Source organism: Eucyclogobius newberryi, unplaced genomic scaffold (assembly GCF_026437365.1).
Source record: "Eucyclogobius newberryi isolate DKJ021-1_F unplaced genomic scaffold, fEucNew1.0.hap1 SCAF_20, whole genome shotgun sequence".
NCBI classification, from domain to species: Eukaryota; Metazoa; Chordata; class Actinopteri; order Gobiiformes; family Gobiidae; genus Eucyclogobius; species Eucyclogobius newberryi.
Window position 1 is genome coordinate 27,546,176 of NW_027315835.1, and position 13,936 is coordinate 27,560,111.

General features: G+C 42.0%; 1 protein-coding gene across 1 annotated transcript; it reads left to right on the top strand.

Annotated features, from left to right (window-relative positions):
• Positions 1 to 2,440: 2,440 nt before the first annotated feature.
• Positions 2,441 to 13,634, top strand: LOC140368920 (urotensin-2 receptor). The gene is made up of 2 exons (XM_072456087.1): positions 2,441 to 3,142; positions 13,257 to 13,634. Exons 1-2 carry the CDS (start codon positions 2,444 to 2,446, stop codon positions 13,632 to 13,634), a joined length of 1,077 nt encoding a protein of 358 aa, XP_072312188.1. The 5' UTR covers positions 2,441 to 2,443.
• The last annotated feature ends 302 nt before the right edge of the window (positions 13,635 to 13,936 follow it).

A 13,936-nucleotide genomic window follows, 5' to 3' on the forward strand; every position in this document is an offset into this window, starting at 1 on the left:
GGGGTCACCTTACCTGTCTGGAGCAGGGCAGCAATCAAGACCTGAGCTTGATTTGGGATCTAGATTCTAGAAAAAGGATATGCAAAGAACTAGTATTGTAATGAGTGCACATTGTGAACACTTGGGCTGAGTGATTTCGGAAAAAATATCTAGCTGGATTTTTTTTTGCCAATCATTGGGATTAGAATGGCAATTTGTTTTAAGGGAAGAGTGAATTGCTAAACTCATTCTAAAATCCTGTGCATTTCAGGTCTAAACTACAGGTTTAGAAGCTTTTAGACATGATTAGACAATATAGTAGTAGTAGTAGTAGTAGTATAAGAAATGTATTAAATGAAATAATAATAATCATTATTATAAAATAATGATTACTTAAGACTTTGTGATTTGCTTATTGCGACCATTGAAATCATCAAATCAAATCAAATCAATTTATTTTTGTAAGGCCCAAAATCACAACAACAGTTGCCTCTGAGGGCCACAGGGAGAAATGAATCAACAATGTCTGTGGTGGCGATGAAGTCAGACAATGTCTGTGGTGGCGAGGGACGATGTCCCAGGGTCCTCTGTCCTTAGACTCTCCTTCTCGGCCAGGAAAAACTACAAAAAAAACCTCTTTGGGAAAAAAGCGTAGAAACCTGGAGGAGTTCCAGTGAAGGAGAGATCCGACTCTCACAGACGGACAGACGGACACAAGGAGACTGGAGCTGGACCCACTCTTCAGGCAGATGAGGGACCGACTGAGGCGAGCTGGACCCACTCTTCAGGCAGATGAGGGACCGTCTGAGTCGAGCTGGACCCACTCTTCAGGCAGATGAGGGACCGTCTGAGGCGAGCTGGACCCACTCTTCAGGCAGATGAGGGACCGTCGGGGGCGAGCTGGACCCACTCCTCAGGCAGATGAGGGACCGTCGGAGTCGAGCCTGACCCACTCTTCAGGCAGATGAGGGACCGTCGGAGGCGATAAATAATGATCTGCGAGCTGTAGGTGACTACTCCAGGAGCATAGACATAAGAGAAAAGCCTGACATATGAGCTGATAGTAATTTAAGAATCTCATGAATGCTGTAGAGGTCTAAACTTCAGGTACAAAATGTTTTTTTTGTAATGAAAAGTGGATATTTTGCTTTTTGCGGTGGCGATCCCATTATCTCAATCAAAATAATTGCAACCTTTGTGATTTGATCAGTACGCCAACTCAAATGGCATCGATGTGATTGGGACATTGTGCAGCCCCAGCACACAGCAACGCTATTACAGGACAGATGTGAAGAATAGTGCTTGATTCAGTGGTAAATTCCTTCGGTAGGAACAGCCTGGTTCTATAGATTCCTAACATTTTAGCTCGTCATTATGAAGACATTCCAACAGCCTCCTAAATGAACGTGTTCCCTAAAGACTTACAACAGCAATTAATTACAAAGCTGCAGCACCCCTTCAAGGCAAATTCCACACCTGTCCCATTAAAGATGATGTTTACCTATGCATAATATAACCATGCATCCCTCTAATGATTCAAGACCCCCGAACAGTGTGTGCCATTATGTCTCAGGGAAGACGTCCTCTGTCTCTCTGTCCTGAGTGGACTTCGGCTCTACAGACTTAAACTATCCACTGTCCAGTGGTTCTCCTTCAGGTTTCTCCTTTTCTCACTGGAATTGTTGTCGTTTTTCCTCACAGTAGGAGGGTCTAAGTGCAGGGGACGCGAACGCTCTGGGACAGTTAACCATGTCTTTGTTGGTTTGGGTAAGTATTGGTCTTGAGCAATCATTGTTTGATTTTAAAATGTTATGTTGGTAAAAAAACAGCAGTTTTGTGAAGCTCTGCGTTTGTGATTTTGTGTCTTACCAAAACAAATCGAATCAAATTAAAAAGACACTGCAGACTCCGCTTGAGTGGACATAGTATGTGAGTGAGAGATCGGGTGATTAGAGAGGGCGCTGGATGTAGAGAATGCAATGTCAAACATGGAGGTCTAGAAACGTGCTTTATAAGACTAAAGCATTATTACTGTTGAGAGTCAGTGAGAAACCTTTGGGTTTAACTTTGGAGTTTATTGGTACAACAAAGCTTGATGACTTTTGATGGCGTAGCTCTACATGGGGATTTGCACTGAACACATAATGAAATTTCAAATGTATCTATGGAGACAAGCAGATGGATCCACAAGGACAAGTTACAGATCAGACCTGTAGAAAGGCGAGTCTGCTCACTACAAATTAATGTTTTTTCAAGGCAATAAGCAATGAAAGCCAATGCAGAACGGTTACATAGTGCAGCCTCTGCATCGTGTCAACTGCACAGCTATTCACTTGCACAATTGTTAGGGTTAACTTGTAAAAAGTATATTCATTTTAGAGTCTTCATCATGCCTCACGATATATCTGTAAGATTCCGTCTCTCTAACCCTTTACCGTTTTGTTTTTAGTGATAAACTGCGCTCATGGATCCTGTGGACATCTTGGTGGACCTGGGCCCGAACGCGACCGAGGACCCTTTGAGAACTCACGATGGCAACGCCGCCACCTTCACCATCGGCACCATCCTCTCCATCATGTGCCTGGTGGGAGTGTCCGGTAACATCTACACCCTGGTTGTCATGTGCCACTCCATGCGATCGGCGGCCTCAATGTACATCTACATCATAAACCTAGCGTTAGCCGACCTGCTGTACCTGCTGACCATCCCTTCCGTCGTCTGTACCCATTTTCTCGGAGGATGGTACTTCGGCAACGCTGGCTGCAAGATCCTCATCAGCATTGATTTCCTGACCATGCACGCGAGCATCTTCACGCTGACGGTGATGAGCACAGAACGCTACTTTGCCGTACTAAAGCCGCTGGATACGGTAAAGCGGTCCAAAAGCTACCGGAAGGCCATAGCGCTCGTGGTGTGGGTCGCGTCTCTCGTGCTAACTCTGCCGATGATTGTCAGCATTGAGCTCATGACGGTGGGCAACAAAACAATGTGCTTGCCCACACTGACGCCGATTTCCTACAAAGTTTACATCACGCTGCTGTTTTGCACAAGTATCGTGGCTCCAGGGCTCATTATTGGCTACCTGTACATCCAGCTGGCGCGGACGTACTGGATTTCTCAGACAGAGACCTTCAAACAGACCAAGAAGCTTCCCAATCAAAAGGTGGGTTTAATGCTGATGTCATGATTTCTGTTGTATTGCAGGGTGAGGCAGGGTGAGGCGACCTGACTCAACCACATTGGCCTTAAAGCCAGGAGTCCACTGCACGATTGTGGTCGTCTGCAACAAAAATGTACGATTGTGGTGAAAATAGTGAGTCGTGGCTAGGTCTGACAGTGAAACAGGCACAACGATGAAACAAAACTGTCCAACAAAAGACGAAAGACGAGCTACGATGTATTTTACAGAGTGAGCCCTCCTGTCGCTGCAAAGTGCGAACGGGACCGTATTGTCTTATTTTGCTTTCTTTTAGTAACTTTTACAAACACAAAAACATCGGTAGCATGTAGTTCTAGCCTAAAGTAGTGGGAACACCTGCCCCACACGGAGTCTAGAGCCTGATAAGTGACGTTTCCAGAGGAGGGGGGCGGGGCAGGGCGGTAAAGTCCGTGGTGTTAGCGCCGCTTTAGGCCCGCAGCAGTTTAACGCAAGATGATTGGACAAGAAAGAACAGAAGAGAATACAGACCAAGCACTGATCTGGGGGCAAACCGCTGCATTTCCAGGGATTGTTGAGCCGATAGATTTACCAAACCAACGCTCGAGCGTGTTAGCATCCTTTTCCTTTTTAGAGCACAGCACTCCCGCAATAGATCACGTCAAGACCCAAAATATTATTCCTCCAGTGCATAATACCTCTACCAATATCCAATATCAGGATGTGTGAAAGTGCAGCGAGAAGTGAAATAAATGCACAAAAGGCAGAGAAAGAGAGGGAGAAAGATAAAGAGAGAGAGAGAGAGAGAGAGAGAGGGAGAGAGGGAGAGGGAGTGAGTGAGTGAGTGAGTGAGTGAGGTCCCTCGATGTAAAGCACTTTGAGAAAAGCACTATATACTGTAAATGTGACCATTTACCATTGATTTTTGAGGCTCACTTTCCCTTGAAAATTGCATTCACATATTAATCCCATCAATTTGTGAGACAAATGTGCAAACAGCACATCATTTAGAACGCTTAATCTCATTTTAATGTCAAATCATCATTCTGATGTGCACCAGCGTCAGTCTGAACGCCAGAATATCATTTAGAATAAATGACCAGTTTGATCTACGTATTATCCCCAGATCAGGGGTGTCCAAGCTCTGGCCAGGGGGCAGAATGTGGCCCTCACTCTCTTTTTTGTTGTCCCACATGCTTCCTGCAACCAAAAGGTGTTCTTTTTACTGTAAAATAACTTCTGCCATCACAGCCTGAACCGCAAACTTTTTGACGTTATTTCATTCATTCATTCTTCCACGCTGTTGTTCCTGTTCAGGGTCCTTATGCCAGTGACTTTGGGCCTTAGGCGGGTACTCGTCGCAGGGTTAACAAGCCTTATTAAATGGTAAATGCAACATCTATAGAGGCTGTACGTTTCACAAGTGTTGTACTTAAAGGTACTGTACCTGTTTTCTTTTTCAAAAGCGCTTTTATATAAACGTTTGAATTATGTTCATGCTTCATAATTTGATGAAAACCATCTCTTTTTGGCCCCAAGAGCCCCTTAGTAGCCTCTAGTGTTTAGTGATAATGAATGATAACAGTCAAATATACAGTGTTTTAGTCCAAATAGATCATACCAAATTCAAAAATGTAAAATTAAATTGTTTTGGTGTTTTTTTCATGAACAAAAATATTTCATTTTAAATGGAACATTTATTGAACCAATGATACACGGACGCTCAGTTCAAACAGTCAAACACAATCCTGCACCTGAAACACGTGGGATACGTCTTTAACCATGTATATTTACTTTTGTTTGTGCTGCTTTCGCTCGGGTTAAGGTCAGACTAAAACTCTATTGTCCACACTGCACTTTGCACAGGGGACGCTGCGAGACAACCGGAACATTCCGTCTTGGTTGATGACAGCACCTCCGTTTGTCACGGTTTTCTCCATTTTGTTCAAATCATTGAAAATACAGATCACTTCTAATACGGAAATCATGTAACTTCCTGTTTTGTATTATTGGAATGTAGAATGGCCCCGCCCCCGGGTTCTGACATTTAACTATGGTTTCTGCTGGTATTTAACTGGATTTAGGGCTCAAATGCACAGCAGGTCTGTGTGCGTATTTGTATTTGAACACGGATCACGTACAGACAGTGTACACAGCCCAGGTCCAGTCAAACAACCGTGTTTACATGGACCCAGTATAAATAGCATGAAAACGCTCCGAATCTAAACGAGACGGGATTAGTTTAAGACATTTTTGATGAGATAAGTAATGGCAGTAGCAGGTTTTAAAGCTTGAACAAAACTAACCAAAGACTAAACTAGGGATGTTCATAATATCTAAACACAAATCAGATCTGATCTAGGACTAAACCAGGTCTAATCACGAACTGTCGACGAGGATTCTAAGCTAACATCAAACAAGGACAAGGTGAAACGAATCCAGACCAAGACTAAAGACTAAACTAGGTACAAACCACGTACAAACCTGGTCAAACCCAATGACCTGGACAATTCAATGACAAACGTACACGTGGGTAGAACTGTGGAGCGCCATCTGGTGGTATAAAACACAAGAACTATACAACATCTTTTTGATCTGTGTTTTGTTCAGGTTCAGGTTCAGAGGGGAGCGTTCTGCAGCACTTCCGCCTTTTCTTCTCCTCCTCTCTCGCTTTGTATATCCTCTCCAGCAGGACGTTTGAGAATAAACATAAAACAGCACAGAACGCCAGTGGAGAGCCAGAATTAAACTAAAAATACAGATCGAGATCAAATAAACATCCAAAAGGAACACATTTAAATGAACCAAGTATGTTTTTCATGAGGGATCCATGTTAGGACGCGGTTACAAGCTTTTCAGTCACTGTTGAGCTCTATTACGTTTTTAAGTTTAAACACGTGCATCTCTATCTCCATGGAGACGCCACAGGTCAGATCTGTGGCCAGTAAGAATGTTACTTTTGAATGATAAAAACACGTAATTTAATATATGCAAGATGTATTTGTCATCAGTTGTGAAAAATCGAGAAATGTTGTATTAAAGCAGGGCTGTCAAACTGATTTGGGCCGCGGGCCGAACATAATGTAAAACATAAAACTATTAAAAATAAAGAAATAAATATCTTTATGTAGCCTACGCTGTTTTGAAGCAATTAATGGATTGATTAAAAAAAGACAAAACGTTTGTTCTCATAAACTGAAATGTATTTAGAAAAACAAGTGTAATTTCAGCAACACTGCTTCAGTTTATGTGCATTACAACTTCAGAGTTGATCTACAGTTCTACAGAGATAAACATTTGACTTTATGACAAAATAAACTTCTCAAGATCTAAAAAACGTTTAAATGTACTAACTAACATGTCCACGTCTGTAGTTCTCTGTACACCTGAACTGACACACCACTAAACTTCTGCTCAAAAGTGCTTAAAGTGCACTTCTCCCTCGGCAGCTCTCACAGCAGTGCAGCAGAGCCCAGTGGGGGAGGGGCGGCCACCGGCGGCATTGTGGGACGCATAGTTTTAACTACGGTTCTATGAATCGATTTAAAAAAAAATATATATATATATTTTTTAAAATATATTTACAGTGAACCCTAGTTTATCGCGGGGGTTACGTTCCAAAACGAACCCGCAATAGGTGAAATCCGTGAAGTAGAAACCTTTGTTTTTTTAGTTATTATACAATGAAATACTCCATAAAACATTGAAGCTCACATGCCGCTCTCACCGGCCTCTCAAACTTCAATTTGGCAAGCGGTTTTCCGTACGTGTACATATTAATCCATAACGTTATTGACACACAGGTAGAGAAGACGCGGAGAGACTGTTTAGCCAATCAGAATGCAGAACACAATGCATGATGCAAATCCGTGAAGCAGCGATACCGTGAAAAGTGAACCGCGATATAGCGAGGGATCACTGTATTTCAATTTGAAAGGTTTGGCGGGCCGGATTAAAACGTCTGGCGGGCCGGATTTGGCCCGTGGGCCTTGTATTTGACACATGTGTTTTAAAGAAACATAAGTTACTTTTTGCAGCTGGTCCGCACACTTCTGCTTGTGAAACTGAACAAATGACCCCAAAAAGTGTGTTGGAAACCATGGTGATTGGAGGTGCACCCACTTTCCGGAACATGCAAATTCAACAGCTAAAAATGTCCCCACGTCCTCCTACCACAAGGACAATGAACGCAAACAACGCGTCACTCAGAAAATATTATTAGTACTTTTAGATGTTCCAAAAATAGGTGAGAACTTTTCTTGCAGCGACAGAAATGTTCATATATCAGCATAAATCAGGTCTCCAGACCTGAGGGCGGCGTATTGAAACACAGATGAGTGCAGAGAGTCTTTGACGGAGCCGCTGACCTTTAATGTGGTTTACAACACTTAAAGAGGGCATTTCATGATAAACCGACTTTAGTGATGTAATAACGCTGTTGGAGCTGGTTCCGCTCCAGGTCGGGACTTTAAATCCGTTTCCCAACAATTTGCTGCAGTCCTTTCCAAGTCTCATCTAACTTGTCCTTGAATCAAAGATAAGATAAGATAAGGAATATCTTATCTTATCTTATCTTTGATTCACATGCATTCATTGTCAGGTGAGTGCATGGCTTTACAACAGCTTTTGGGGGGGGCAAAGTGATGCTGAGGGGACCACCAAAGCACAGCCAATCAGAGCGCTGCTTTCGCCCTCTGCAGACAGCGTGCAGTGTTCTGTTTTTTTTTCACAAAGTTCTGCTTTTACAATATACTCTTTTTAGGGCAAAAGGTTCCCCAGCTCAATTCAGTGTATTCAGGCATGGTAGCACTCGCACCTCACAACGAGAAGGTCATTGCAGCGGTGCTAATTAAGAGTGAAATCATATTACCGGTAAATGTAGGCAATCAGAGGAAATTTTACTTTAGATTAAGATCCTCATAATGAGCAAACTTTCATATTTGCTCATTATGAACGAACAAAAAAGTTAAATGAAAATCTGTATGTAATATAACTTAAGTAAAAGTTATGCTTAAACAGAGTCATTGCTTCACAAAGTGTGGTCACCTTATGCTGTGCGACTTATTTATAACTGTGACTTCAGCCAATTCATAACTGTTGCTATTGTTTATCTGTCAATTTGGCCAGCAAAGCGCCAGAGTTAAATATAGTTCTGCAGACGTCAGAGTGTGACCACAATGCAAGGAAACTGTTATTAATGCTGCTCGTAAAAAAATAATCCACAAACACCAGAGGAGATATTACACGGGACATTCATACGCACATGGGTGTTTGCGTTTGGGGCTTGAAGAAAGAAAAGAAAAGACGGTCGGCCTAATGTTCATGATTTTACTTTCTGTTTGGACATGAGCAGCAGATGTGGCATGTACAGGTGATACCATAACTGTTACCTAGCAACCACACTGGCAGCAAGTGCCAGAAATGGCTGTTTTACAAATAAATATGACATTGCCTTCATTTTCTTAAATTAATGTTAAAAATGTGTTCCTTTTGTGGCAGAGCAAGGGTCAGCGAGTTCAAGGCGACATTCACTTGACCCACAAGCTCCAATGTATTAACCACACCCTCCTGGATTAGATTAGGGCCAGGGAAACGGATGAGAGACCATGAGACTTAGATGTAGAAAATGTACATTATGTACATTAGTTCAGGATAAACAACAAAACATTACATTTCCATTAATAAAATTCAGTAAACTACCTTTTCATTTTCACTCTTTTAAAACAATAAAACCATTTGACATTATTCAATTCAATAACACCTGAAAACCGTAGGCCCAAATGCTGTCCTGCCAGAGTTGGCGCTGGTCCGTGCAGTAACTGGGCCCTGGGACAGTCCAATACGGCCGGAGGTCCTGTGGATGTGCCAGAACCCGAGGACTCTGTGTCCACACCAAAACCACAGACTTTAACTGACCAGTGGAGAGACCAGTGGTTCTGAACCTTTATGGAGGTACTGAACCAGTTTCATAAGCGCATTCACCGAACCCTTCTTAGGGATCATCTCAAAATGGGTTGAAGCTGAAAAGACGTAATTTTTTTCGTCTCTCTCTGGACCCGCTCCCCCCCCTCAAAAGACTTAAGACTGGCTTCACATAAAATGTTACGCGTTGATAAAATGATAGTAGCTTGATAGACCTGCTCACCTCTAGTGAACATCTCTGAACATCCTTTGGTATGTTAATCAGTAGAAGTTATGAACTTCACCTATTGCGCATGTTTGTTTACTCAATCCACATGGTCCACGGCGCGCCGTGGCCAGTGCGGGGAGCGGGGCGGGTGCTCCCTCGCACAGGCCACTGCGCGCCGTGATCACAACGCACCGTGCGCACGGGCCGCGGTGCGCGCAGTGGGCCACTGTGCGCGCATGGGCCGCGGTGCGCCGTGCTCCCCCCGTACGCACTCCCCGTGCTCCGCGCCGCAATGAATATTTACTGCAAATCAGGGCTGTTGCCTTTCAGAGACCAGGTCAGAAATGCACCTTCACCTCGGCAAGTGCCACTCTCATGTCATTTTCACAACAAAGTCTGTTCTTTTTCTTCATTTTTATGTACCGCATCCTCGAAGATATTATATTATAATTTAGTTGTTATAGAAAAGGACAAGGGAAATGGCCCCAGAGGCTGACCTTTTGGTCCTTTTGGGGCCATGCTGGTGCCGTGTCTTAGCCCAGATATAAGGGCATTGATTCAGGCTAGTCTCTGGGGGCTCTGGCCTGGTCCTTTTGGCCCTTTTGGGGCCAGGCTGGTGACAGGTCTTATCCCAAAAGGTTTTTTGATACAGGTTAGACTCTGGGCGATTTCCCTGGTCCCTTTGGCCCTTTTAGACAGTCCCTCATCTGCCTGAAGAGTGGGTCCAGCTCGCCTCCGACGGTCCCTCATCTGCCTGAAGAGTGGGTCCAGCTCGCCTCCGACGGTCCCTCATCTGCCTGAAGAGTGGGTCCAGTTCGCCTCAGTCGGTCCCTCATCTGCCTGAAGAGTGAGTCCAGCTCGACTCAGACGGTCCCTCATCTGCCTGAAGAGTGGGTCCAGCTCCAGTCTCCCTCGTGTCCGTCTGTCCGTCTGTGAGAGTCGGATCTCTCCTTCACTGGAACTCCTCCAGGTTTCTACGCTTTTTTCCCAAAGAGGTTTTTTTGTAGTTTTTCCTGGCCGAGAAGGAGAGTCTAAGGACAGAGGACCCTGGGACATCGTCCCTCGCCACCACAGACATTGTCTGACTCCATCGCCACCACAGACATTGTTGATTCATTTCTCCCTGTGGCCCTCAGAGGCAACTGTTGTTGTGATTTTGGGCCTTACAAAAATAAATTGATTTGATTTGATTTAGGTGCAGCTGGCACCAAGGCTTTGCCCAGAAAGGTGGTCTTTGATTCAATCTAAAATATTATGAAAGAAATCACAGGACGTACATGACGACAGTCACTAGTCGATTACTGAGCGCACCAAATTCCCTGCAGCACAGACAGGCCAAGCGGGGCGTGTCACGAATCATATGAGTCGGACGTGTGTCTTGACCTCTGCTGAACCGCTAAGATTGACTCACCGAACCCCAGGGGTTCGATCGATCCCAGATTAAGAACCACTGCTTTAGACAAAAGAGGATTTGTAGGGAGGTAAGGAAGGAGTTTCCAATCCTATAAAATATATTTTTGGAGAAATATTACCCGATATGCATGTTCAGAACCATGCGAAACAAGAAGAGGACAGATACAAAGCAGATACATACTTCTACACTGAGGACAAGCCAGAGGAGAAGGGACCGTCATCAAAGTCAGCATTAGAAGCTTAAAATCACACAAAACCTTGTTTCATGTTCAGTGCAGCACGATTGCCGCTCACAGGGAGTTTCAGACACTTCCATGTTTCAGCTGTGACATTATGTTTAACCTGTATGCTAATCACCAATGCTAATCATTTATTAGCATTTTCTACATACCTCGCTACAACAAAGCCACATTCGCCTTTTCAAATGCTTTTGGACGATGTCATTTGTGGTATAAATGTCAGAACCACAGCTGACAGTAAAGATTAGATCTGTCCTGACATTTGAGCAGTTTATGCAGAGTTTACATTAGTCTATATTAGTTTATATTAGTTTATATTAGTTTACATTAGTTTATATTAGTTTATATTAGTTTACATTAGTTTATATTAGTTTACATTAGTTTACATTATCTTACATTAGTCTATATTAGTTTACATTAGTTTACATTAGTCTATATTAGTTTACATTAGTTTATATTAGTCTATATTAGTTTACATTAGTTTATATTAGTTTATATTAGTTTACATTAGTTTATATTAGTTTACATTATCTTACATTAGTTTACATTAGTTTATTTTAGTTTACATTAGTTTATATTAGTTTACATTAGTTTATATTAGTTTATATTAGTTTATATTAGTTTACATTAGTTTACATTAGTTTATATTAGTTTACATTAGTTTACATTAGTTTATATTAGTTTACATTAGTTTACATTAGTTTATATTAGTTTATATTAGTTTACATTAGTTTATATTAGTTTACATTAGTTTACATTAGTTTACATTAGTTTACATTAGTTTATATTAGTTTACATTAGTCTATATTAGTTTACATTAGTTTACATTAGTTTACATTAGTTTATATTAGTTTATATAAGATAAGATAAGATAATCCTTTATTGTCCCACATGGGGAAATTTCATTGGTGCAACGCAGGTAGATACAGAGGTAGATCCAGAAGAACAGATCACTTATAGGAAGTCTGAAAAACACTTTCAGTAGAAGATCTCCTATAAATAAATAAAATTAGTTTACATTAGTTTATGTTAGTTTATATTAGTTTATATTAGTTTACATTAGTTTATATTAGTTCACATTAGTTTATATTAGTTTATATTAGTTTACATTAGTTTATATTAGTTCACATTAGTTTATATTAGTTTACATTAGTTTACATTAGTTTATGTTAGTTTATATTAGTTCACATTAGTTTATATTAGTTTATATTAGTTTACATTAGTTTATGTTAGTTTATATTAGTTCACATTAGTTTATATTAGTTTACATTAGTTTACATTAGTTTATGTTAGTTTATATTAGTTCACATTAGTTTATATTAGTTTATATTAGTTTACATTAGTTTATGTTAGTTTATATTAGTTCACATGACCAGGATGGCTGCTGGCGGCACAGATCACATGTGTAAGGGTGTAAGGGAGTAATCTCTCTCCTTTCTTTGTTTTAAAGTTTCACAAATGAAAATCTAAAGGAGATATTCACTTGTGCTTGTATTAATAGCTTCTGAAAATGTTACATTTTATATGATTATTAGCATGCGTTGACAAGCAATTGTTAGTGTGAGTTATGCTCCTCTAGGATATAACTATAAACCAGCCTATTATGCACATGTATCATACAGACGCAGCATATTTTGACAAATATAAATATAAAATAAGATAATCCTTTTCTGTCTCTCATGGGAGACAGCGGGCCACAGAAATAGCATCACCGACAATGTGAGCACATTGGAACATTCAAACACGAGCGATACAACAGGGGCCTGTCAGTCACTGTATCATCTGCAGTCTTATCTTCTGTTTTAATTGCAGATTCCCTAAAGTCTCTGCACATCTTCACTGCAAACCCTCCAGCTGTGGGAATATTTGTTCATTCACATCCTCAGGCTGTGTGCAGTTTGGTCTGCACATTCCCAAAGCCTCAGCCTATATGTCGAGTTAACCTCCCTCATGACTTTAAAACCAGATTGTATACATAACAGAGCTCCCACATGCAAAACTAGATATATTGATTATTTATTATTCAGGCAAGACAGATTTAGTTGTAGAGCACAATTCATGCACAAGGCAATTCAAAGTGCTTCACACAAGAAGAAGAAAATGCATTAAAATCACAAAGACATGACAGAAATCACAAAACCGTCATTCCTTCAATTTAACAATTTAAGAGAGCATATTCTGCAGGTTGTGGAATATTTACCTTGAAATATGAATCATTTAGAGTTGATATTACAGCGTGACTCACTGGGACAGTTTTGGACCTCACATTGAGTGCAGGGAGCTCATGTTGAGTGACCACAGCGTCTCTTTTATGTGTCTGTGGTTCCCTCTTGTCCAGGTCCTGTACCTGATCTTCACCATCGTGCTGCTCTTCTGGGCCTGCTTCCTGCCCTTCTGGGTGTGGCAGCTCCTCGGTCAATTCCACCCGTCGCTGTCCCTCTCCAACCGGGCCAAACGCAACATCAACTACCTGACCACCTGCCTCACCTACTCCAACTCCTGCATCAACCCCTTCCTCTACACGCTGCTCACCAAGAACTACAAGGAGTACCTGCGCAAGCACAAGCGCACGTGGTCGGCCGGCAGCTACTTCAGCCGGCGAGGACGCTTCCAGAGGTCGCCGCGGAGGTCGCCGTCGGCCAGCAGCCAGCAGTGCACGGAGAGCTTCATGCTGACGCGCACGGCCTCGCTGCGCATCCACAACAACAGCCTGTGAGGTGAGAGTGGACGGTTATTGTGGTCAGTTTGGCGCGCTTTGTTGAAATGTGTGGTCATCGTTTCGGTGGCAGGTCAAAGAGCAGCAGGAGGTCGGAAACTTTACTGAAAACACTTTTTAGACTAAGAGAAAACAGGAAAATGTACTAATAATGAACAGAAAATCATCTTTCACTAATCAATGCACACACTCACACACACACACACACACTCACACACACACACACAAACACACACACACACACACACTCACACACACACACACAAACACACACACACACACTCACACACACACACACACAC

Bases quoted from the DNA above. Each gene is read 5' to 3' on its own strand.
- LOC140368920 (XM_072456087.1), top strand. From the start codon at position 2,444: ATGGATCCTGTGGACATCTTGGTGGACCTGGGCCCGAACGCGACCGAG. The intron at 3,143-13,256 runs GTGGGTTTAATG...CCTCTTGTCCAG, and splicing joins AGAAGCTTCCCAATCAAAAG to GTCCTGTACCTGATCTTCAC.